We start from the raw sequence: 26,642 nt of genomic DNA, 5'->3' as shown, positions 1-26,642 counted from the left end.
GTTTGGTCAGACATTAACATTAGGGAAAACAGGATGAGATGTATATGGGAACCAACTGGTCTACCTTCACAATTTTTCTGAAAACTTTCTGTAGTTTTTCCAAAATTAAAGCGTACAATGGTGGCCGGGGGGGGTGGGGTGGGGTGGGAGGGAGGGCCAAACCTCACTCTCAGGGAGAAAAGAATGAATTAAAACCGCAACATCTCATTTCTCATCTTTCAGACTCAAAAGGCTGAAACCGTGGTGCGTAGAGTCAGGCCTTTCTCACACAGGGGCATGAACCTCTTAAGAGAGCAATTTGAATCTATGTTTAAAAATTTATACTGTTCTGATAGGGGAAATGGAAAAAGAGAGGCTCCTTAGAGGAGGAAGAGGGAGGTAAATCCAGAAGAAGGAAGGGGTAGATAAATAGCAATATGGATGTCTGAAAAAGCCATAAGAAATTAATATATGTATATTTAATTTACACATATATAATTTACACACACACATATGTATAATTTACATATATAATGCATTAATTCACTGTATAAATATGCATTATAGTTTTAATGACTTTTTCTCATCTGGTCTGATAATTCTCCCTCCTAACAAAAACCTAACAAAAATCCCAATCTCAGACATGAGAATCCCTGTTTTAATTTGTTGGCTAGGAGTTTCTAAGAGAGTCCCAGAACATACAGCCTATCCCTCTTGCCCTTGGTTAGCCCTCAAAGGTGGAAGTTCAGTTCCCCTTGCTAAAGACATCATGTACTCCAAGCACAGGGCCCAGAGACCTCTGAGCTGGGACTGATCTGAAAGCCTCTTCCCTGAGGACTTTTAGGGTACCAGAAGGCACCATGCAAGCTTCCAACGGAAGGAGGCAACCAATAGCCCTACCCAGCTATGACACCTATGAATCACATCAACAACCAACATAGTGTGATAACCCGTGGGCACAGCAGTGTCACACATACCTTGATGGTATCCATCTGCTCTCTGGTTGGACTTAAGACTTGCTCAACAAGAGGTCTGGTACTACAGACCTAGCTAACTATTCATTGCTAATGAGACCATGGTTATTGGAGGAGAATCTATAACCTGTAATTTATTAAACCAGCATAATTCCTAGCTGCAATCTATAACCATTTGTCCTTATAGTCACAGATAAGAGTTGTTCTCTTCCCTCATCCAGGAAACGTCTTCACAACAGATGGAGACCATTATAGAGAACCACAGCCAACCAAAATGCAGAGTTGAAGAGCCTAGTCCCAATGGATACATCTACCATATACTCCTGCAGCTAAGACCTGCAGAATACTGAGGAAGGGGGTGGGGCAGAAAGACTAAGAGTTGGAGGAGCAAGGACTTTGCTGTGAGACTGTCTCCTGGTAACATCAGAAGCCACACCCATAAAGTCTCACCAATATGACTGCCGAAATACAAGCTGACCAAGAATGACACCAGCAAACAGGCCAAACTGGATACAGGAAAGCCCATGAGGCCTCAAGCATACACAAAGAACCACAGAACTGAGAAAAGCTGGAGGGATGATCCTTCCAAGGGATGATCACATTAATTGGTTGTTGGGTGCCAATGGTCAGCTCTGAAAACATACACAAGAAACACTACATGGACTCAACAGGCTGTATTTAGGAATGCATATGTATAAACATAGACATATATGCATGTAACAATGATTAGCGGGAAAAGTGGCCACGAATTTGAAAGGGAACAGAGAGGGCTGTGTGGGAGGTTCGGAGGGAGGAAGGGAAGGAAGGCTGTCATTAAATTACAATCTCTAAGAGAAACAAACAAAAGCATTTTTAAAAGATTCATAATGCTCACACAGTGAGCCAGCCATTCCATCCCTGAGGACACAGTCATCACCCCTGCCAGGATAGTCTCTCCCAGAGATAAATAAATATGGGAAAGAATGCTCACTGCAGACCTTTAAAAGAGAAAGGCATTAGAAGCAACCAACAGCACAGTTCCTAGATAAGCAGTGATACCTTGCGCTGTAGAACACTGTTATGATGGTTACAAAGAATAAAACAAAGTAGGAGGTGGTGGTGCACACTGGGTAGGAGGGAGTGCAGGTGGATCAGGAGCTCAAGACCAGTCTCATCTACATAGCAAGTTCAAGGCCAGCATGTTTTTAAGCGTCTCTCACTGGCCTGGAGCTGACCAAGTAGGTTACTCTGGCCAGCCAGCGAGTCCTGGGGATCTTCCTCCCAGCGGATGGGGCTTTTATCATGTGTTCAGCGGATTGAACTCAGGTCCTGGGCTTGTGTAGCAAACACAGAGGTGTCTCCCTCACTTCCTCACCCCATAAACAGTCTTTAAGATAAACAGAAGCAACTGATAACAGGGCTATCTCCCGGAAGCAAAATAAAAAGATAGACAGACAAACAGACAAGTAAATAAATATTAAAATTAAAAGAAAGTGGAAGGAGAAGGAGGAAAGGCTTAATTTTGTTTGTTTGTTTATTTGATTGGTTGGTTTTGAGACAGAGTTTCTCTGTGTAGCCCTGGCTGTCCTGGAACTCATTGTGTAGACCAGGCTGGCCTCTGCCTTCTGGGTGCTGGGATCAAAGGTGTGTGACTCCATTGCCCAGCAAGACTTAATTTTTATTGTATATATTTTGTAGTATTTGAAACTTTTGCCATTTTGCACACATATCCCCTATGATGCTTTTATATATTTTTTTTGAGTTTTTAAGACAGGGTCTTACTATATAGCCCAGGTAAGTCTTGAACTTGCAATCTTCCTGCCTGCCAGAGTTATAGGACATTACCACATCAGCTAAAAAAAAAAATTTAAAGAAAAATAACTGTTATATGGGTAGGTGGTAACAAGCAAGTGTCATCTGGACCAGAACTGAGCCATAGCTGTGACCATACGTCCACGAGGACCCCTCTGTCTTGACACTCTGTGACTCACCCAGACTGGCTGGCATGAGTCTGCAGGACACCTGGCATGTGAATCTGTGTGCCTAGGAGCCCAGGGGAAGCACTGGGTTCACTCATGGATCTAACTTGCTGCTCCAGATAGTGTCTGTGCTGGATGGGATTTGAGGGTATCATTCCCACCTCCCTGAGTTTCCGGTGAGAAGTGAAGGGGAACACTGTTCTAGGGACACTGTGTGATGATACTGTATGAACTCAGGTTCAAGGAAAGCAACACATGCCAATGAGAGGCACCAAGAGATGTTTCTGGATCTCTCTGGTTCTCATTTGCTTCGTCAGCAGAATGGGAACAGCAGCTCCCGCGCTTTTGTCTTGGGTGTGGTCCCACCTCCTCACTTTCCAAGGCAGAAACTGAGCATAGAGTGTTGTGACCACACAGCACAATTTCATCCCAGTTGGCAATTCATCCTATGCATGCCCGTGCTGGAAGCAGAGCTCTCAGAAGATCAGCTGCTAGCCGTGGTGGAACCTGGCATTCCCCCAAGTGGGAGAGGATGGAAGGACCAGTTGTGGTGGAAGATCATAACCAACTGATCGGGACTTGCCTGGTGAGGCTGCAAGGGCCTCTGTAGTTCAGCAGAGATGGAACAGTCCCAACAGCCTTGTTCAGAGCCCTCTTTCTTCACACTGAGCCTTCTGTTGCCCCACTCAGGGCTTTCTGCTTCTGTGGGCAGGACCTATTCCAGTTCAGATGCTCCCGCTCTGCTAGTTCCATTTATTCTTCTCCATCTCGGCTCTCCCTGCCCTACTTCCACAGATTCACACTCTTTTCTCTGTGTTCCCTGTCGTATAACCAGGATCCGCTGGCCTTGCAGGTTTCTGGTTTGTCTACAGGGTGACTAAGCATGCATTCCCAGAGACATGGCCTTGAGGTGGGGGCAGGTCAAAGTTGAACCCAGATACTCCACAGTCCCCACCTGCCTGGCTCATAGTAAAACCAGGCAGTGGCTCCAGTCACATCTCCCAGTCCTCATTTCAAATGGCTACCCCTGGTCTCCAAGGCATTATCCTGGAGGCTTACACTCCTAGAGCTACTTTGGAAAGCCAGGACTTGGTCTTACAGTGGAGCCTTTGCTGCCTTCAATGTTCCTGGAGATGTAGCTTAGTTTGCAAGTTAGTTCAACCTCCATGGACTCACATACACAAGTCACATCTTTGCAGATGACTCAGTAGGAGGGGAAGAATTCAGAGCACTGTGTAAGGGGTGAGGGTAAATACGATCTCAATACATTTTTTCACAATAAAAGTCCCTGTACGATAAAAGACAGAGAAAGCAGAGAAAGAAACAAATCCCAGAGTCACTGTCATGTTTATAACTCTGTCTGGTCCATTGCTCATTTCCCACTGTCCAGGAAAAGCTTAAGGGAGCTCACATCATGAAAAAAAAAGATACAGAGGGGCATAGAGGGAAAAAAAGAAAGCCCAAATCAGAACCTAAACTGGGACCAAGGAGCCAGTGAGATGACGTGACAGATAAGGGCGCTCACTTGTCACCAAGCCCAACAACCTGAGTTGGATCACCAGGATTCACACGGTAGAGAGAACAGACTCCTGCAAGTTGTCCTCTGACCTCCACATGTGCACACAGACAAGATAAATATGGTGTCATTTTAAAGTGAGACCAACAATAACCATAGCCAGCAATGAATACACACAGCATGGTGGACATAGTCCCTGTATTTCAGAGATTCTCAGCTAAACCTCACACACCTCAAGAAAGCTGTCTCTTATTGTGTCCCTTTTGTAAAGAAACTGAGACTTAGCTAGGCTACTTAACACATCCAAGATCCTGCAGTTGGTTCTTGGACTTGGGATGGAGCCCACGCTCTTAATGGTCCCCAAGACCACAATCAAATGAGAGGCTTATGACATTGATGCAGGAGAAGCCACACTTGGTCCTCACTGCCACCTGGAGAAGAGAAACCTGTGAGGCTTCTCAGAGCCTGTGAGAAGTGAGCCATCCATTACTTAGTGCCCTCTGACTTTCTCTCAGTCTGGTCCTTATCTCTCTCAGGCCTTCTAAGAACCACCCGAGGCTTTGCTGGGTGCATTCTACATGGTGATTTCCATATGTAGCCTTCCACAGGTGGAGTCAGGGATCATCTCTAAGTGCAACTCTGAAAGTGACACTAAGGGCACCATCCAGGTGGCCCAGGCACCCAGCTAAAAGATTTTAGAATAAGTGGAAGACAGAGGGGATGTACACTGTCCAGAAATTCTCCCCAAGCATCACATGCAAAAGCCAAAGTAAACTGCTGTGTCTTCAGGTAGATGCAGACCTGGCTACAAGAGGTGCCGTCTTGGAAAGTCAAGTGGCCCGAAAGAGACCCAGGGCTGAAGTCACCCACAAACAACTACCAGAGTGTCCATAGAGGAGTGTCTTGGATCGTTTCCAGCACAGAGCTACAGACAAGACCTTAGAATCCTTACCCATTTACCCCTGTCAGAAGCCTATGATCTGGAAGGCACTTGGGACATATGTAACCACATCCCTGTCTCTGCCAAAGAAAGCAAAGGAAATAAAACTCCCTTTGGATAGCTGGCTTTGACCAGTACTGCTTCCAGTATCTTCCAACAAGGAATTCATGTCAAGATAAACCAAGCAGATGGTCAAGGGGGATTGTTATTTATAGATTGGATCAAACAGAAAATAGTAACTTTTATTTTAAGAGAGTAAAGTCACAGCTATTTTTCCTAGAAATTCTGTGCACTGGTCCAGTTCTCCCAGACACCAGTGGGATAAGAAAATGCATCCAGTTTTCAAATCTCAGCACCACAATCTCCTAGCTTTTTGATCATTAGACAGTTTCTCAGCAGAATATTTCCTATTCTGCAAGATTAAGGTAACAAGTGTTTCTCCACCCCAGAGGGCTGCAAAGGTATCACATGAGTTAGTGTATACGAAGCACTTAAACCAATGCTTAGCACTGTGACTGCTCAGTGATTATAAAGCAATGTGGTCAGATACTAAACAGCATTTAACTTTGAGTGCTCCACACAGAAACACACAGAGAAACGCACCTCACCCTGTAGGAGAAGTATGTTCGCAAACATAGCATCTTGAAATATGAATTGTATACTCACATTCACCGCACCATAGAAGAAAGAATACACACACTCACACCATCAAAAAGAGAATGCTGACAACCCCTGCTTCACCAGGAAGTGACTCTCCCAGAGCTGAGGGTCTTTGGTACCATGGCTGCAAAAAGCTTCCAGAATTCCACCACAAGGCAAGCATCCTGCCCCATGCATCACTGCTCCATGCATTTCTGCATGTGTTTCCCGGAGCACAGGTCGACCACTTGAATTTTTAAGCCAAGGAACAACTCCTGGAGCAAGCTAGGAATCTAGAGAAATCCAAGCTGTCCATTGTAGTTCTAGAAAATCAAGCTTCTGTACAGCAAGCAACCCAGAACCTGTTTTCAGACACACTAGATTGAAACTCCTAGAAATAATCACCCCAAGCCTACTCCAGCAGTAGATCTAAGGACCAGTGCTGGTTTCTCCATACAATCTCCCACTAGCTAACTTGCTTGGTACAATGTGAGATCATCTGTCAAGGTCATGTCTGTCCCCAGAATATAGACAAAATGCTCTGACTATCAGGAAATGGAAGAGAAGCCAGGCACTGGTCACAAGAACCTCTGTGGATTAAAATCATATTGGCTTATCTGGAATTTTCTGGTAGCTGGGGCACACCTTGGGAGACACTTGAAGCATTTTTTTCCACTAGGCAGGCCTGTGACAGACTGTACAAGAGTCCATGGGCCACTTCTGTACTTAGTTTCGAACACCCAGATCACAGAATGATGAGTCAGCCAGTGCAAGCAGAGCAAAGGTCATTTTTCCCAAATCCTAAATATTCATACTGTCTCTCTCTGTGTCTCTGTGTTTGTGTGCATGTGATTTATACACACTGTGCACACACCCCACCACTGAACTTCTCCCTTAGTTCCTAAAGAGAATCAAAAGTGCACCCCTCCCCCAAAAAATCCTAACCAGAAATTCTCCCATGTTGTAACACACAGGTAACAAGGGAAGCTTTCTCCAAACATCCCATATTCTGTAATCTGGTACCCAGATTTCATCATAAATGCATTAAAAATGAATATGCTTGTTCCTTAAAGAATGTCCCATAGTGAAGTCAGCAGATCCAAATGGGGTCTCAGGAGCCACAAGTCTACACTCAATGTTCTAAAACTAAAAGAAGAAAAGACTTTCCTGCAAGGGCTCGTTACAGGATTAAATCAGATGATGCAAACTAATTAGCTGTGTGCATTGTCCAGATTGCACACACACACACACACACACACACACACACACACGCACATGCACACACAATTTAATTATGTATATACATATGGACAAATTAAATATAGTATATTGAACATCCATATGTAAGTAAAGTGGTCTTTCCAAAATAATCACCTACACCCTGTTGAACCCCTCGCTCTAGCCACCCAGAACCCCCTTTCCAGACAGGATACTTATTTCTATGCTGTGTTGTCATTCATCCTTTCCTTCCCATGTGGCAACATCCTACTCACTGTCCTCTCTACCACTTTATGTTCAGTCCCCCAGATGGTAGGCTGGGGCAGGCAAGAGCCTGGACTGTATCGTTCAGACATTCTCTGAGGGCATCAAACTATGGATCAGGAACACCCGAGTGTCTCCTGAATGCAGGGTTAGATTCCAATACCAGGCTGATCCAGAGCTTTTCGTCGGAGCCCTGCCGAGTAGCAAGTAGTACAGTCTGAGTATGAGTGACAGTGACAAATGTCTCTGCGAACATGCTCTCTCCCTTCCACCAGGAGGGATAATCCAAGCCCTCTGGGCTGGTCTCTCAGAATCCCTTGTCTGAGTTTGTAACACCTTCTCCCTCCCTTTGAGGAAAACCGACTCCTGTCCTGTCCTTTCTCCAAAAAGAAAGCAGGAATGAGCTTGTTTGCAGAACTCCTTGTGTCCAACCAGAGTTAATAATTTACTACAAAGGTTTCTTAGTTCCTCCGGCAGGAGTCCTAAAAGTGATACAAATTGTTATTTTGATGGCTTTAACGGGATCTCCTCTAGAAGTCTGAGTTCATTTGCCTGTGTAATCTGCAGCCGGTGAAAGCAGAGGAAGTCTGGGGAGGGGAAAATTCAAGCCACTCAACAGCACAAAGGCTCTGCCACTGCAGGAACATGGCACCTCTGGTCCAGCGCTCCCCTCCACCCCAGTTCTATGCACTCTAACCCCCTGATGCAAACCGGATCCTGCCCCACCCTGCCCTGCCAATGGGATTTCCTGTGCCCTTTCCTGGACTCTAGGACCTAGACCTGTACTCTAAGATCTAGAGTCCTGCTAAGCTCCTGTGACAAAGATATTCATCAATCTGGCCCTGTGACAAAGGTTTTGTTATTGTCCCTGTGTTAGATAGGAGAAATTGAGGCCAAAGCATTGATACTTTGAGTATGTTTAAATACCTTTATCCATGAAGGTAGAAAAAGGAATTCTTGCCAGGAAGTGATCAAATCAGTGATCAAACGGAAGAGCAAGAGGTTCCCACAGACCCTGCAAGTAAGCCTGTCACTCTTCCAGGAAGCTCACAACCAATGTAACAGATTACAACGTTGTTGTCAGGTCCCTGATACCCTCTCCAATGGAAGGCAGGCCTCCCTTTTGTCTCCAAGGCTATCTGAACAAGGCTGGGATCTGCAGGCTCCTTCCTCCTCTGTGCCTCAACTAAGCTTCTGCTACTACACATCGCTGTCTCTATAGCATCTCCTTAGGTCTTCACTCACCTGCCCATGGCAATCTTCCACACCACTCACACACCTGACAGCTCCAGCTTTCTCCAGAGCTCACACTCCGGGCTCACCTGCCCCTGACTTCCCTGAACCACTGCTCTAGAGCCGCACACCTCAGCCTCCTGGACACGGGCAGGACCTTAGTCTGCCATGCAGACCTGATCCACCTCCAATACCTCAAGTCCTGAGCTCGTTTGTGGATATCCTGACTCCTTACCTTTCTTTTCTGCTCTTCTCCTGGAGACCCACTCTCTGCTGGGAGCCCAGAGACCACTGTCTGTCCTAAATGACAGCCTAAAATGACAATCCTGCCAGTCTCCTCAGGTACCCCAGGACTTGCAGGTTCATCTCAAATGCATGAACACCAGGCTGAAGTAGGCTGTTGGTCCTCAGTCTAGAACAGAGGAACAACTAACAAATCCATCTTTTCCCCATGATGAAAGATAGGAGTTGCTTCCCCCTAATTTCTCCTCAGACCCTGGCTCTGCCACTCCTGAGTCAGACTATAGCCTCAGTCACTACTGGGTTTTCTTTTCTCTGACCAGACAGCTCCAGTTCTTTGACTGACAAGGTGGAGGTAGGTTTGGGAGGTGTGAGAGGCTGTCAACACTGGCATTGTGTAGCAGAAGGTTAGGCGAGGTGCAGGAAGACAGCCCTTCAGTTTTGTTTATTATTGACTTACTATTTGGATTTTTTGCAATTCATTGTGTTCCTTCTGTCTTGCCTTTTATTTCTGAGTTGATAATGTAATCATTAGACTTTTACCTTTAAAAACATACACATCTGGAGGCTGTAGAGATGGTTCAGCAGTTAAGAGCACCAACAGGTATAGCAGCAAAACCAGGGTTTGTTTCCAGCACACACAGGGTGGCTCACAACCATCTGTAACTCCAGTTCTGGGGAATATGATACCTTCTCCTAGCCTCTGGGGGGCGCTTCACATACATAGTGCAAACAGAAGGGAAACATGCAGGGAAACAGACAAATGGATTTTACAAATGTTTTCTAGGTCAAGGTCCCCTCTAGGAACTGCTTTGGCTTCACTGCTCAGCTGTGGGGGAGGTGCATGGCTAGATACTCTCATCTTTTGTGGGTTTTGCCCAGGATTTCAATTTTTTGACACATGGTCTCCCCTGCCCCCCTCCAATCCCCAGCAAATCTATCTTGAATGTTTCTGGGTTTGTTTTTGTTGTTGTTTTGAAAAAATAAAATGTAGATTTATTAAGAAAAACTAAGCTAGGATTCTCACAAGTACAAGGAAGACATGACTTCTTTTGTTATTGCCTTTCAAAACCATAAGGTAATTACATTTACTCTGTGTGTGTGTATCTGTGTGTGTCTGTGTGTCAGTGTCTGTGTGCACATGTGCATGTGTGAGTATTGAGTGTCATGACACAGATGGAAATCATAGAAAAACTTGGAGAAATTAGTTCTGTTCTTCCACCATGTAGAAAAGTACCCAGAATGCAATTCAGGTCACCAAGCTTTAAACATCTTTACCCATTGAATCTTGGCACTGGAACTTGTTTTATTCAAATATATTTTCTTTGGACTGTGCATAATTTTTAAAAATGGTTTATTTATTTTTATTTTATGTGAATTGATGTTTTTCCTGCATGTGTGTCTGTGTGAGGGTGTTGGGTCCCCTGAATCAGGAGTTACAGACAGTTGTGAGCTGCCATGTGGGTGCAGGGAATCGAACCCTGGTCCCCTGGAAGAACAGCCAGTGCTTTTAACTGCTGAGCCATCTCTCCAGCCCCATGGACTATGCATTTTTAATTTCACTGCTCTGTGATCAGAGAACACAGTCTCTGGGGGAGCTACTGGAATTGCTCAGACTTGCTGTCCCTGCAAAGTGATCGGTCCTGTAAGTTCCCTCTCTCTTCCCAATCTTCCCTGTGTTTCTAGAGCCTGTGATTCTGCTACTTTGTGTTGGTGTGAGCTGCTCACTAAAGCTCCTTCACTAAGTTGCCAGATCTTACAAACACCTGCTGCCTTTTGTCAGCATGAGCCCTTGTTAAAATCTTCACGAGATATCATGGGATTGTTAACTTGTAATTTTTACTTCTGATACTTTGAGACTCTGAGGCTGAGTGTAGAATTTCAGATTGTTCTGACGTCTTCCTAGGAATTGTTTTTGTTATCATAAACAACGACCCCTTTGTCTTTGAGGAGGTTTGGGACCTAAGAATCTCTCTCCTCTGGTGTTGATATTATCAGGTGACTTTTTTGGTTAGCACTGATGGGTCTATGGTGTCTATATGGCATAGACACTATCTCTATATAGTATCTCTGATTACTGACACTCTTTCTGTTCCATCCTGCCTTACATGGTTTTCTGTACACAGTATGTTTGTATGCTTTGGTTATTTTACATATCTTATTATCTGGAATTCTTATCTTGAATACTGTCATATAGTTTTATCCCTATGACCACCAGCGTTTGGATTGTGTTGCGTTTCCCTTGTGTCCTTTTCTCCTCTCCTGCCTTCCGTTGAACTTCCTGAGAAGTCTCTGTCTCTCTCTCTGTGTGTCCTCTGCTTTGAAGCCATGCATTCTGTCACACCCAATGACATGTATTACTGGGAATCCTCAATTTACCTCCACCACATCCTACACTCCCCACATGTCTGCCCTCTACCTGGACAAGATGGGGGCTTGGCATGCTGTAACCTAAATCACCCCCTGTCAGGACTGTCTGCCATGACTCTCTCTTTTCCTACTTGTTTATAAATCCCCAAAAACTAGCCATGTTTTTAACAGTCAATATAATTTACTGAATTTAGATTATTCTTAATTCGTCCATGACTTCTTAAACCTCTCTTTCTGTGTTTTATGTTCTTGGAGGCAGTATAAGTAGAGTCACCTGACTTTTCTTAAACACTCTGCCTTTGCCATCCTTCAATGGATACACTCAGACCACTTACCCTGGGTGAGTCTAACAGAACTGGATTAATGTCTACTCTTCACAGCTCTCTATTGTGCAGTCTCTGCTTCATTCTTCCCCCTCCCCCACCCCACTTTACTCCTTCTTCCATGATCCCACCTTTATTTCTCTTGTTAACATTTCAGTTATACTTTTTAATTTTTTTTGTTTTGTTTTTCGAGACAGGGTTTCTCTGTGTAGCCCTGGCTGTCCTGGAACTCACTCTGCAGACCAGGCTGGCCTTGAACTCAGAAATCTACCTGCCTCTGCCTCCCAAGTGCTGGGATTAAAGGTGTGCGCCACCACTGCCCAGCACCTCAGTTATACTTTTTATAAAGTTTTACAAAGCACAGTACTCTCCTTGGAATTCATAATACATGTTTATATGGCTAAGTCTACCTCCAAAATGGCCTTCTTTCTCTTCATTGTTAGTATACTTCCCACTTCCTCCTGCCCCAGGACACTGCTGTCTCTGTTTATATTAGTCCCTCCCACCTAATGTTACTACTGTTAATGTATACTCATGGTTTTAGACCAGCTAAGAATAATAAAAAAACATAGTTTTTAATTTCATCTTCTCATTCATTCTTTCTGATGTTCCCTTTCTAATGTTTTTAGATTTACTGACTTTATTGAATGTGTATGAGTATTTTCCCTGCGTTGTGTACATCATATGTACACAATCTATGCCTATGGAGGTCATGAGAGGACATCAGAACTCCCCCGGAACTATCTTTACAGACAGTTGTGAGCCACCATGTGGGTGTAAGAGTAACCAGGTGCTCTTCACCTCCACGCCGTCTCACCAACCCCTTCAATGATGTTTTTATTAATTCTTTGAAAATTTCTTAAAATGTATTTTGATTATATTAAGCCCTACTCTTCCTCATAACGCCTCCTAGATCCACCCCTTCCTCCCTACCCCATCAACATCATATCCTTTTATGTTTTGTTTTGTTTTTAATATCCCATTAACTCCAATTTGTGCTGCCTATGCACTTCTGCTCCTGGGCGGGGGCCATCCACTGGAGAGCAGCTGGCTTATGAGGAGGCACACCCTTAATCTTTTGGTAGATTAAACATCAAGCACCATTCTCTGTTTGCATAGTTTCTGACAAAAAAAAAACCACTATAATTCTTGACTTCTTTCCTCTAATAACATGGTGGGTTTTGATTTCAATTTTACTTGTTTGTTTGTTTGTTTGAGACAGGGTCTCTCTCTACAGCTCAAACTGAACTCAAACTCGTAGAGATCTGAGTACTTTGACTAAAGACATCACCATACCCAAAGATATGGTGGGGTTCTATTTTCTCATCTCTTTTGTGATTTTGTCTTTGATCATCTGACATTCGACTGGATATGTCTCCACACAGATCTCTGGGTGTCATGGCTGGGGCTCTCTGAGATCCCTGCATCTGTAAGCTAGGCTCTTGTTACTCGCTTTGGCAAATACTTGGCCTTTTCTGTTTCAAATATCTATTCATTTTCTCCTCTCACATTCCCACTAAATATACACAGCTCCTCTTCACACTTCTCCACAGTCCGGAATTTTTTTTTTGTCTTTCCCCTCTCTGCATGTCGGTTTGACATTTCTCCACAGTCCAGAGTATTTTTTGTATTTTCCCCTCTCTCTGCATGTCAGTTTGGGAGCTTCCTGATGATGTATTTTCAAGCTTTGTTATTCTTTGCTGAGCTTTGTCCAGTCTATTGACGAGCCTGCCTGAGGTGTTCCTGATTTCCGTTCCCTTTTATTTCCAGTGTTTCCTTCGAGTCTTCCCATAATTTGTATTGCCCTCATTTTGGCGTGCTGCCACTCGGTCAATTAACATATCAATTATACCTAAATTCTCTAACGTGTCCAAAATCTGTGCTGTGTGTACTTCCTCTTGTGATGCCTGCTTTCTCTCTTCTTGCTTTGCTTCCTCTTGCCCATTTTTGTTGTTGTTGAAATATGCACATGAGGGGTTGGGGTTATCCCTCAGAAGTACAATGTTTGCACCCAAGGTCCAAGGGTTCAGTCTCCGGCATGTCACACAGAAGAAGGTTCTGAAGTGCACAGTCAAAGCACTAGGGATGCAGCAAATGGGACTTCGGTCCGAGGTCCAGTCTTAAGGATGATTCTGTATTCACTTCAGCCCCTGTATAGTTTCTTTCAATTGTCTGTCATCTTAGGTTCTTAGATTTGGATTCTTCGGCTGTCCGTTGGCTCACTCTCGTTATCTTGCAAGGTTTACAACTTTTAAATTGTGAGATCATTTTTAGTAGCTGTGGCTTATTCTGTAGGCATGAGGTGCACACTGGATTGTAGAAAGGTCAAGATGAGAGTGTTTTGATGTGCTTTTCTGAGGCATCTCCAGGATTTCACTGGCATAATTCAGTTAGTATAAATTCCTACTCCAATTTCTTATGCAAACTATGACACGAGAAACCACCTAGATATAGCACTGCTTTGAAGTTTCAACTTCTTATTGGAAACTTTTATTCTACTCTGAGTACCATGCAGTCAGCTTCTCTCAAGATAAGAGTGAGCCTGGCCCGTGGCTCTTTTTGGAGACAGTGTGGGCCTTCCAGCCATTAGACAGTTTGCCAGCTTACTGGTTTCAACCCCCAAATCACATAGACCAGGCTCTGCCAAAATCTGCAGCAAACTCTAACCCCTGTTCACTAGAAATGACCCAGGCCAGGCATCCTCGGCCATCAGGACATTAGCACTAGCTCTAGGAGCTCTGGCTCTGAGCCCTTTCTTAGCTTCAGCCCCTGAGGATTTACCTGTTTCCTAAACTTAGACACAGCAAAAGCATTTTACTGTTGTTCTTGGCACAGCACATCAGTCATTTGAAATGGGAAGGAACCTGAAGTGGATCCAACCTCAGTAACAATCAAATCTGTGTAATAATAATAATAATAATAATAATAATAATAATTTGCAAACCAGGAAAGGTTTGTTCTTAGTTTTGAAGAGCTTTGTGAATACTAAGTTTCTTAAGCCAAACTTCCAGCATGGCTTCAAAAGTATTGAACAAGCAAGCAGTTGGACAAGAATGACAGGTTCCTCTGACCTTTTTAATTTGTTATTTCATTCTTTGAGCTGGGGTTTCATAGAGCCCAGGATGTCTCAGACTTACCATGTAGCCAAGGATACCCAAACTTCTGATCCCCCTACCTCTACCTCTGACGTGCTGGGATTCTAGGAACTACTGTACCAAGATTGTTATGGTACAGGAACTGAATGAAGGGGTTTGTGCAAGCTAAGCAAGCACTTTATCAGCTGAACTTCGTCCCCAGACCTTCTCTCTTCTTTAAATTGCAAATCTTGCTCATCATAGTTTGAGGGGAAACAGCTCTCCCCAGGTCAGTTCCCACACAGCAGCTCAGACTGTGTTGGCCGTTTATTTCTTTATGCCGCACACCATAGCACAGGTGGTCCATGTCACTGACACGGCATGTCTGTGAAATTTCTTGGATGAATGAATGAATAAATGAACGAGAGAACAACCTGGCAAAGCACAGGCAGCTCTGTGACAATTCGCTTGTAATCTTAAACCCCACAGACACAAACTCTGCCTGTCATCAAGGAAGGGTAAAATAGACAGAAGGGGGAAGATGTAAACATGTCAAGATAAAAAATAAGAGATGGATCCCGATTAATCTTATACCTTACGGAATGCTAGAGCTTAAATGAATCACAAGGATGACCCAGTCCAATTCAGCACCACAGATGCAGAAACCATGGCCCAAGAGGCCAGCCCAAAACCATCACTAAAGGCTAGGCAGGACCCTGTGCCTTTGTACCATAACACCTCACTTGGTCATCCCCCAAGAATGTCCTTGCTTCACAAAACAGAAGCAGTGATGGAGGATCCACCCTTGTGTTGATCCACAGGGAGATAAAGATGCCCAGTGGTTTAGGAAATGTTTTCAAAGCTTCCAAGGAACAAGTGAGTATTTCCAGTGCAGTCTCTAGACAGCCATGCTAAGGAGACTGAGGCCCTAGAGCCCAGGTCATTTTCACACTTGGGTCTCGTAGAGATTAGAATGATTGAACGATAAGAGGGGAGGTGACCTAGGGTACTTCTGGGGGTCTAGAATGGGTAACCCACGGTACCTCTGGGGATCTAGAAAGCAAGAGTTACTAAACACTCCACATCACCATCTCATTCCACAGACAAGAAGACATTCAAATGAAACAGTGTATGTGTGTGCATCTGTGTGCACATCTGTGTGTGTGTGTGCATCTGTGTGCACATCTGTGTGTGTGTGTGTGCATCTCTGTGTGCATCTGTGTATGTGTGTGTCTATGTATGTGCTTCTGTGTGTGTGTCTATCCATGTGCTTGTGTGCATCTGTTTATGTGTGTGTGCATCTGTGTATGTGTGTGTACATCTGTGTATGTGTGTATGCATCTGTGTGTGTGTGTGTGTGCTTCCATGTGTGTGTGTGTGGGGGGTGTCCTGTACTCTCTTTTACTCATGCTGGGAAGTAAGATCTCTGCTCACTTCTGTCCTGCCACCCTCTTGTAGCTCCCTTCCAAGGATGATTTACTTCTGATCTTGTCTGGGCTTGCCGTGCTACCTTACTAAGACATTGTACCATTTCACTGGATCTCCACACAGAGGAGTGATAGAGATTCTCGTGACCTGGTAGGAAGATGTGTCAAGTATGGCTCTTTGCTGAATCTGGCAGGGCAGATGGTGAACAGTGAGCACACACTGGCCATGACACTACAATAATAGTTAATACTTGTGGTGGATAGCCCTGGTGCTGTTTGTATTTTGATATTAATTCAGCTTCTCTAAGAGGGGCTGTCTGGGACGAGGAGTGACTCACATACTCTGGACTTCGTGTGACTCTTCTAATGAATAAAGAAACCAGGTTGGAGAGAGGAAGAGAAGAGACAGGAGAGAGATACGGGCTTTTGGGACAGGGACAGCAGCAGGACAAGATGTAGCTACAAGTGGTCCCCAGTTTAGACAAGTGGTCCCCAGTTTAGATGGCGGATCCGCCAGGATTCACCACAGGAAGATTTAGATTTAATACACTTTACAAGATTAGGATTCTAGTTGCTGTGCCCAGTGATTGTGATTGAGTTACCATTGATTCTGAACTAAGTTTGTGTGGTGTTTTCTTTCACACGGCAGCTCAACTGGTTTTCAGAGAGAAAGGCACGGCAGCAAAACATGGGTTTGCAAGAAGTGCACCCCAAAAGGCCGTGGAAGTTTTGAAGGGGGGGGTTGGTGTGATAGTAACCAGCCTGTGGGAACTTAGTGGAGAGATTTCAGAGCTCTGAGTCGGAGAGGCTCCACGAGATGAGAACAGGCCGGCCATGCCCACCAGTGCCTGGCTGGCCAGCCTGCCGGGACCTGCCGGTGTAGCGTGAATTGCATCATTTAATATTTCCCACAACAAATACTCTGAGAATTCTGTGTTCAAGCAGGAGACAAGAAGGTGTGAGTTTATGGAGCCATGGTTGACTCACAAGAGTAGGCAAGAGTCTGCTTGGCCCAGACCAGGTGAACATGGACAGGCGGTGCAGGCGGATGCTCCACGCAGGGAGCAGTGATCACCAGCTTAGAGAGTGAATATTGAGAAGGTAGTCGTAATTGTGGTACCTGTCACCAAGCACTTGCTGATGACAAGTTCCTGGGGTCCACACACGGGTGCATACTCACACGCATGCACATGCCATCCTGAGAGACATGCTTAGCAATCCTCCTGACATAGAAGCAGCCTAATCCTCGCAGTGCAGGGGGGTGAGGCCTAGCCAGAGCAAGAGCTTCTTATGGGCAAGCAAAGGAACATGGGACTGTGAAAGGTCCTGTAAAAGACAGACCAGGGAGAAATCCTCACATGGCAGTTCCTGTGTGGGGATGGGCTGCAGGAAAAGATTCAATGGCCACGGCAGGGATAGGGCAAGAGGCAAGAGGTCCCAGTGAAGAGCCTAGGAGGGAGCATCGTCCAGGCCACAGCACACAGGCTCTTTGGGATTTGTGATTCCAAAGCTTCATCCAATGTCCCCAGCTCTGGATTCCATCCTTCTGGAATGGGAGTCCCTGACTGCCTGTCACTCAGATGATATTCCAGCTCCATGCTGGTGCTTCCTTCAGACCTTTACTCATGCTGTCCCAGCTGCCGGCAATATTCTCTCCAGACGATGGTACCATCTCCACAGGCCCAGTTCCCCAGCCCTCCAGACATCCCCAAGGGCATCTCCTTCAGGAACCTTTCTGCTCATCTTGCCTGGCATACCCCTCTTCTTATCCTCCTCACCCTCCTCTATCTCCTCATGGCAGGACCGACGTCTACCAGGGAGAAAAAGGAGCCCCCTGAAACCAGAACCTCACCTTCCCCCACAGTGCTCAGACCTCTATCTGATTCCTGGTAGCTGCTGAGTCTGACCCTGAAGAACAAGATCAGTGTTGTTGGGCAATGCCAACAAACCAGCCCTTTCCCACGGACAGCATGCTCATAGGACCAGGCAAACCTCCACCTGCTGGTCTAGAGAAGAGTCACCATGCAGTGGGCAAATCTGCTTAGGAGAGCAGGGGGTGCTTCTGGTGGCTTCCTGTTAGACAAGGAACAGGCCATCTCCTGATTTAACCCCCTATGACCTTTGAACTTCCTAGGAGGTCAGCAGCACGGCCCCCTTCCCCAGCTGTCTCTCTGTCTCTGGCCCAATGGGAGGGAGGGCCCTGGGCCTGTTCCATTTTGCGGCCTGTATTGATCTGTTGGCAGCAATGGGCTGGATAATTAGCCAGGAATTAGGGTTTCTATTACAGCCAGGAGGCTGCTCCAGCTGATTTATCACCTGAATAATTTACTGTGATTGAAAGGAAATTAAAATGAACTCCATTTGACAACTGTGAGCTTTTATGGGCTTTAGTGAAGGCTCAAAAGCCAGATTAATAGCCTGGTGTTGGTTAATAGTCTGCTGAGGGTAAATACGGCAGGCTGCAATCGGCTGCGTCCTCTCAGTGGCCGGAGGAGGGACCCAGTCTGCCAGAGCCATCACCCACCACAGTGACAGTCAGCATCAACTTGAGTTTTACTGAAGCAGATTCCTGCTGAACACACATGTGCATGTACATAGGCACACAGGTGCATGCACATGTGCACGTGCACGCACATGCACACACACACACACACAAGCAGTTCCCCCCACACACACACACCTCTTCTGCTCCGGTAGGTTGATTTTTATCCACTCCTCACATAGGGAAAACAGAATTGCTTTTTCAATAACCATTTCGAGAAGGAAGTGTTTCGTTGCCCCAGAGTGGGTCTCGTTAACCCCTTCCACCAAGGCAAAGGGGTTTCTGAGTTCTCTATGGCCTGAGTCAGAACTAAGCAAAACAAGTTCACAGAAGTACCCTCAGGACCAGCCTGCTCCTGATCTGGTGATGTTTTCCCCAGGAATTGGGTAGGTGACCAGTCTGGGCCCATGTACGTCCTGAAAAACACATGACTATCCGAGGAATGCTGGGCAGAAATGTAGCCAATCCAAGGACTGATCCCAGAACCCCAGAAACACAAAGACCTGTGACACCATCTTACACAACCTGAGGTCAGAGAAGAGCCTGAAGTCAGACTCCAGCTCTGTGGCCTCAACAATTCTAAGCCTGAAAATGTGTATGCAGTCTATTTTAAAGCTCAGATCCATATACAGGGACGCAGAGGTATGAGGTTACCCCAGCTTGCTTAGAGGACATTTAACGGAAGGGCCACTGTGGGCTTCACTAAGTACTTGGAGAGCTGAATGTTATTGTGTGTAGATGGGAATACCTCTGCTGTTAGACGGGGTATCCCTGCTGTTAAGTGAGGATACCCCTGCTGTTAGGTTGGGATACCCCTGTTGTTAGGTAGGGATACCCCTGCCGTTAGGTGAGGATAACACCCGCCCCACCCGCTGTTGCAGTTAGATGAGGATTCCCGATGTTGTGGTTAGGTGAGGATATCTCCCCCTCCCCCCGCTGTTGGTGGTTAGGTGAGGATACCCCCCATTGCCGTTAGGTGGATGCAGTTGCTATCATTGTCCGTCATGGTTACATAAATAAAAAAACTGAAGTCCAGAAAAAAGTGATGTGCTCACCAGAGCAGAGGCAGGTCTCAAATCAAGGGTCCCCAGTGGATCCTCTTTATGTCCCATCATATCATCCAGTGAAATCAAGCCCTGGGCCAGGCCACTAAGCCACAGAGACACACTCGGGGGCTGACTTGCTGGCAAATGGATAAAGTGGCCAGTCTCTTTCCAGAGTCCCACTTCTTAGCATCACTAGCATACCACTCTGGGGAGTCCCAAGGGTTGCAGGCAGGGACTGTGAACAGTCAGTCAGAGGACAGTGAGCAGGAGGGGACTCGGGGAATGCATACCCTTGATGCACATGCCTTCCCCACCAGCAGCCCCTTGCTCAAGCCATTTGTCCATAGTGATGCGGAACAGGGCACGAGGGTATGTCATTCATAGTCCAGTGCCTGCATGTGTGCAGGGCGGCCTCACAGCCTCACCCTCCATCTCTCCTCATTACAGCATGCCACCGAGAGGTGAAGCAGATTAACCAGAAAACACTGAGTCAGTCATTATCCTGCCTTGCTAGACCTGCCTCAGAACTCACAGACAGGCCTGCACCAGGCCACAGCGTTCTGAAGGGCACCATAGAACAATCTCCCCAGAGCCTGCAGCCCAGGCCTCCTCCCTGTCAGGCCTCATCTCCACCTGAGCCCTTATGCCTGTCCTTGGGATCCCAGGCAACATTCCCTCCTCAACACTGTAGCTCTCAGTACACACTCCAGAGCTAAGACCTCCTCCCCTGGCCAGTACTCCACACTACCCAGGGAACTTTCTCGTTTTTCTGTGACTCCTGAGTTCATGTCATACCATTTTATGAAGGTACTGACAGAGATGATACTGAGTTCAAGCCTCTGTCCCTTCTAAGCCTGTCACTGTGCTGAGCCCACGGCCCATGTGCAGGAAAAGTGTTGGACAAGCGAGCACTGCAGTAGATGGTGGGGGGAGGGGGTGCCTGGACAGCTCTGGGATGCCTCTCAGTGAACACCTGATCTTGGGTCCATCTTCCCTGCCATTTAAGTGAATAAAGTGGAGCACATCTTCAGGGCTTCTGGGAGATTCCCATGAAACACAGAGGGACTTGCTGAGACTCAGCGTCTGTGTTTCATTCATACTGGCTTAATGGAGATGCTGGCAACCTTGAGTGGGAAAGCCAGAGTAGGTGCAGAGCCCTGAGCCCTCTCCCTTGGTCCCTCATGACTGGACCATCACACAGCTTGAATGGAATGTGGCTTTTACCATCTCTCAGAAAGATTCAAGGGTCAACGCAGCTGCTTGTGATAGAAGTCGGTCTTCTCCCCCAAACCCAGGCTCTGGAATGGACTCAGCTCTGCCCAGTGCCTATGGCCAGTGCACTTGCTGGGGAGATGTCTTTTAACTTGTAAGAGAATGAGCATCCTCCTCTCACAGTCCATAAGACCAGACTTGTCTCTGGAGACTCTCCAGCATCACCTCCCACCCTGTGTCCTGAATCCCAGACACACTGCATCGGTCCATGCCTGCTCTCTTCCTTACACCTCAGGGCCTTGGCACTCGCTGTTTGCTCTGCCAGGTGCATTCCTCCACACCCACATCCCTTATTGTTGTTTATCACGGCTGCCTCCAAGCTAGCTCAGTCTCTGCTTTGGGTTCTCAGAGGACCTTAGACGTCTCCCCAGCACCAAGCTATGATTCATCTATACACACCTATAGATTTCCCAGGGCAAGTCCAAGCCTTTCTGTTCACTGATGGACACATAGTGTCTGATTCTATGCCTTACTCATACTAGACAACTGTCAACATTGGTTAAGTGAATACTTGCTGGGCAGCCTTAGGCAAGTTGCTTTGTCTCTCTGAGCCTCAGTTTCCCTATCTAAAAACAAACTGGCTAAATGATCTATAAAAGTTCCCATGGTTCCCAGAGAGCACGATGACAGAAAGACTCCCTGAGGTGACTCTGGAGGTCTTGCTCGCATTCATGGTGTCGAGAGGTTCCTTCAGGCTCTCAGGTGCTAGGGCCAGCTAGTGGCAGACTTACCTGTCAGAGCAGGGCCCTCTGATGGCTCATGTCATATCTAGGCTATCCACCTGCAATCAGTCCTGTGATGCCAAGCATAGGGCAAGCATCATGGGAATTGTTCTGTACTCCAAGGCAGTGAGTCCCAAGCCATGGAGTGATTCTATATATTTAGGTCATGTTCCTGACTAACCAGATGACAAAACCACATGGAGTGACCCAGAAGGTCATCACATACAACCTTATCTAAAAAGCCCTTGGAAGGCACACAGCTAGTTAGTGGCAGAGCAGCCAGGGGAGTCACATGCCTCTGTGGGTAGCTCCAGAAACAGAGATACCAGGGCAAGATGCCTCAGAGCCCCCGAGAAAGTCCTCCTGGCCTTACGGGATGTTCTGCCCAGACAAGTTTGGCCAAAATCAGTGAAAAGCTCACTCTGCAAAGAAGCTGTCCCTCACCATGCCAGATGCCTCCGCGTCCAGCAGACTGGCCCAGGTCTGCACTGGGGCAGCAGGCGGGGTAGGCAAGAATCACAGGCATACCTGCTCTGGTTTGATGGGTTCCGTGGTGGTGAAGATGTCTGAGTAGTGCTGTCTCTCAAACACGCGGTCCAGCACCTCCAGCTGCTGCTGCGTGAACAGGTCTCCCCGCATCTGCTTTCGGAGGAAGTCCCGGCCTGGAAGTGAGTGGCCATTCGGCACTGGAGACTCCTGAATACCTTTGATGAGCATTAGAAAGAAAGGGTAAGTGGAGGCTATTCTGTCACCAAAGGAGAGAAGGCTAGACCCCTGAGACTGGGAAGGGGGTCTGACAGAGCCTCCAGCCCAGCTGCCTGGCCCTGACAAGGATTTGGATAAGGAGCTGCCCAGACAGTGTTGCCTGCTGGTAACTGCAGAGCCAGCCTCCCATAATGTATGCCAGGCACTGTGCAAAGGCCTTTTGTTATGTTATTCCTTTACTTTTCACAGTGAGCCCCCAGGTATGTGCTGCGGTTTATATTTGTGCCCCTAGTGCTTATGTGTTAGAGCCTGGTACTCAGTGATTGCTTACAGGTGGTGGAACCTTTAAGGGCAGAGATTTAGTGGAGGAGGTTACAAGATTAGTCCCTCCCTTTACCCTGGCTTCCTGGTGATGTCTATTCTTCCTCCTCTTCTTCCTCCTTCCCTCCTCTCCCTCTTCTTCTTCCTCTTCCACTTCTTCCCCTTCCTCTTCTTCCTCCTCCTTTTTCTCTTCCTCTTTCTCTCTTCCTTTCTCTCTTTCACACAAGTGTGGGCACACTTACACAAGTCTTTACCAAGGTTAGGCCAGCACCACAGGTTTGAACTTTCAGAACCCTGAGCTGGATAAGCTTCTTTATAAAGCTACTTACCCTGAGGAATTTCATTACAGAAACCAAGAAAGGAACTAATTCAGGATATTACTCCTTTCCCTGCTCCACAGATGAAAATTCCAGGCCTAGAGGAATGAAACTGTTTCTTTGCCCAAGGATTTGTGCTCAGGATGACTCAGGAGCTTAGTCATAGGTGTCATCACCCCTCCTATTCCTCCTTTGTTGATGTCCTCACCCTAGACATTTGTCATCACCATTGTGACCAGTCTGTAACGCAGTGTTCTAGGAAGGTAGTCACAAACCTGTGCTAGATGGCTTGACAAAAGCCTATCAAAATCACAAGTGCACTATCCTTGGGTGACTGACTTCTGGGAGTATATTTTATAGCTAGCTAGTATATATGGAAAGTGATAGATGCACATAGTTCTTGGAACAAAAGACTGGAAACAACCTGTTTGTTCATAAAGAATGGACTAACCAGACTGTGGCATTGCTTGGACAGTGGAAAACTTTGCAGCCGAGAAAAGGAAGGGAACCAAATAACCAACCAATGTAACACCTTCCCAATCCCTGGCAGTAGGAGGGGAAAGCGAGGCACAAGTGCTGAGAGTAGTTCATGGTGTTTGTGTAAAAAGAGAAGAAGAGATGGCTTGGTGTGTCTTACTGATGTCCAGAATCTGTGTCTACTGTGTAATGTCTTATTTTCTATAAGTAAAATTCAATAGGAAAACTGTGTATAATGAGCAGGATATGAAGGTACATGTGAAACAGCTGTGTTTGGTTTCAGAACTTGAAAGTTTTGCCTATTCAGAAGTGTAGGTTAAGAAAATATTCTAGGGGCTGGAGGCTCAGCGGTTAAAAGTATGAGCTGTTGTTCTAGAGATCCTGAGTTTAATTCCCAGCAACCACATGGTGGTTCACAACCATCTATAATGGGACCTGATGCCTTCTTCTGGTGTGTCTGAAGACAGTGGCAGTGTACTTATATACATAAAAGTAAACAAATAAATCTAAAAAAAAAAAGAAGGAAAGTATTCTGCCACACTGGCTACTCACCGTGTCTATCTCTGGCAGTGCTTTTTGTATTTCAAAGAAAATACAATGAATTATTAATTTGAAAAACTAGTGAACTGTGTTTCTTGGGTTTGTGTGTCTCGGGTTTGCGTGTCTCGGGTTTGCGTGTCTTGGGTTTGCGTGTCTTGGGTTTTTGTGTCTTGGGTTTTTGTGTCTTGAATTTGTGTGTCTCGGGTTTATTTGTCTCGGGTTTGTGTGTCTTGGGTTTGCGTGTCTTGGGTTTGACCTGTTCAGAATGAAAGCAAGCTTGAGAGCGGAGATTTTTCTGCAAGGAAATGACCTCAGGGGCTCATTGTTGCCCAGGGTTCTCTAGGACACTTGTCCCTGCAGGCTGAGGGGAGGCTATGGGAACCTGGCCCAGGTGGGGTTCCTGCTTGTTCTGTTGGACTCCATGAGAGTACCACCAAGGGTCAGCTTTCCTACTGAGAGAGGCCACATATCCCAGGCTTATCACAAGAAGCACACACTGTCCTAGATATCACTGTCATGTCAAAACCCCACTCATGTGAGGAATGAGGCTAAACCAAGGAGTCTGCGCTCTGGGATATTGTATCCCTGGGCCTCACTCCAACGGATCTGTCTACAGAGCCTGAGATCTGAACAGACACCAGCTTTGGGTGTTTACCTGAGTGCTGGCCTTTCAGGGTCCCCAAGGAGGCTGACAGGCCCAGAGCACTGCATGTTCTACAGGAAGGACCTTTAAGGGAGACTTACAAACTAACTGAGAAAACAGAGGCCTATCAGGTCTCTCTGAATAATGTCCCCAGTGTAAAACCTGTGTTCCTCCTTTTTCAAGAACACTGGTCTCCAACAAGCCAGGTACCTGATCTTGCCCACAGGATGTCATTCCTAGCACCCCTTCTTTCATCATGGCCCATCCCTTGGAGACCATTTCTATACAGTCACCAAGGACAGCCGATGTAAGAGCTTGCTGCCCAGTGATGTACTTGTGCTGGTCAGCACCCACCAGACAACCTTATTATCAGGGGTCCAATGTATCTAGGTGTACTACATGCATGCGCACATATGAACACACACACATGCTCACACACACACATACACACACATGCTCACATAGGTAGATGCTCAGCTTGCTCCCACTCAGTGACCTCTCTGCCCAGTCATTCTGTGACACCCACTTCTGCCACAGTGACCTTGCACTCCAGAGCACCCATCAAGTTTCTTGCTGCCATGGACATCATACCAATTTTTTAAGAGACTGCTTTCTACCTGCCTACTTCAGCTAAATTTCCCATCCCTGCCTCTCAGATAGTCAACAAACTCCAAATGAAACCAGCTTCCCAACTGCCACCAAGGTCTCCACTCTCTGTCCTACTGGTTGTTCCCAGAGATGGACCAACTCTGCCTTGTCTGGAGGCTTCCCAGCTAACCAGGCTCTCTCAGCTGAGAGCCCTGGAAGGGTAGAGCCTTATCTCCACTGAGAAATTTCAGAGAGGGTGGCTTGACTCTGGATCCCTGCAGATCATGTCACTGGTCACTAAGTAGGGCCCAGCACAAAGTGAGGGCTCAGAGCCTGGAGCCAACTCAAGTTATGTACACTGGGTCTTGGATCCTATGAGAACGCTGCATACTCTACAGGTTCCAGCAGCCTAGATAGGACCTGAACCCACCTCTGCAGAGTCTCTCAGGAAAAGGACTGGCCTTGTCCAGCCATGACTTTCTCTAAGTCAGTACTGGCCTGATGGACTTCACTCAAGGGAACTCAAGCTGCCATGGTGACCCTGATGCTACCAGCTGGGGCTGTGAGCTGCTAAGAATCAGCCCGTGCAGGCATCAGCCCTGATACAAATCACTCTTTCTCTGTTCTCACCCCAGCACACGCTTGCTTAGTGGGGACAGAAGTAAGAGGCAGTTCCTTGAGAAGTCCTGGGATTGCTAGATGTGATGACATATAACTGCAATCCTAGAACTCAGGAGGCAGAGGCAAAAGGATTGAGAGTTCCATGCCAGCCTGGGCTACCAAGCAAGATCCTATTAAAAAAAAATACCTAAATAATGAACAATAACAAAAAGACTTAGGATACTCCTAAACACATAATTATATATTCAATTTAATAAATATCTAAAATGTTACTCTGTACAAGAGAATATTAAACTTTTTAAATGATTTTGCTTTCAACTATGCATATATATCTATGTGGGGGTATGTGCACGTACATGTAGGTACCCACAGAGGCCGGGGACCTTGGATCCCCTGGAGCTGTAGTTACGGATGGTTGTGAACCAGTGGATATGGGTGCTGGGAATTAAACCTGGGTCCTCTTCGAGAGCAATGTGTGCTCTCAACCACTGAGCCATCTCTCTAGGTCCCAAATTAAATTTCTAAAATGCAAACAAGAAGAGAAGATACAGGGATGAGGGATGCACTCTAGATAGGACGAGCCCACTTCAGTGATCAAACTAGTAAATGTGTGATTACAGGCTGACAGTGCCTATAAAGCAAGGCGCAGAAGGATACAATGTAGCCATGTAGTAAAACAAGGCACAGAAGGAT

The 26,642-nt window shown here is 46.3% G+C and overlaps 1 protein-coding gene across 2 annotated transcripts in view; it reads right to left on the bottom strand.

The window, feature by feature from the left end:
• Pax5 (paired box 5) overlaps positions 1–26,642 on the bottom strand; it is a 177,284-nt gene that overhangs the window by 89,923 nt on the left and 60,719 nt on the right. For both annotated transcript variants that reach the window (XM_028770224.1, XM_028770225.1), the window contains exon 6: positions 22,266–22,441. In XM_028770224.1, coding sequence (XP_028626057.1) covers positions 22,266–22,441 — 176 coding nt within the window. The remainder of the gene's footprint in view (positions 1–22,265; positions 22,442–26,642) is intronic.

This window comes from Grammomys surdaster, unplaced genomic scaffold (assembly GCF_004785775.1).
Source record: "Grammomys surdaster isolate TR1022 unplaced genomic scaffold, NIH_TR_1.0 199, whole genome shotgun sequence".
NCBI classification, from domain to species: domain Eukaryota; kingdom Metazoa; phylum Chordata; class Mammalia; order Rodentia; family Muridae; genus Grammomys; species Grammomys surdaster.
Note: the sequence above shows the minus strand (reverse complement) of the source record. Positions and strands in the feature narration are given on the sequence as shown.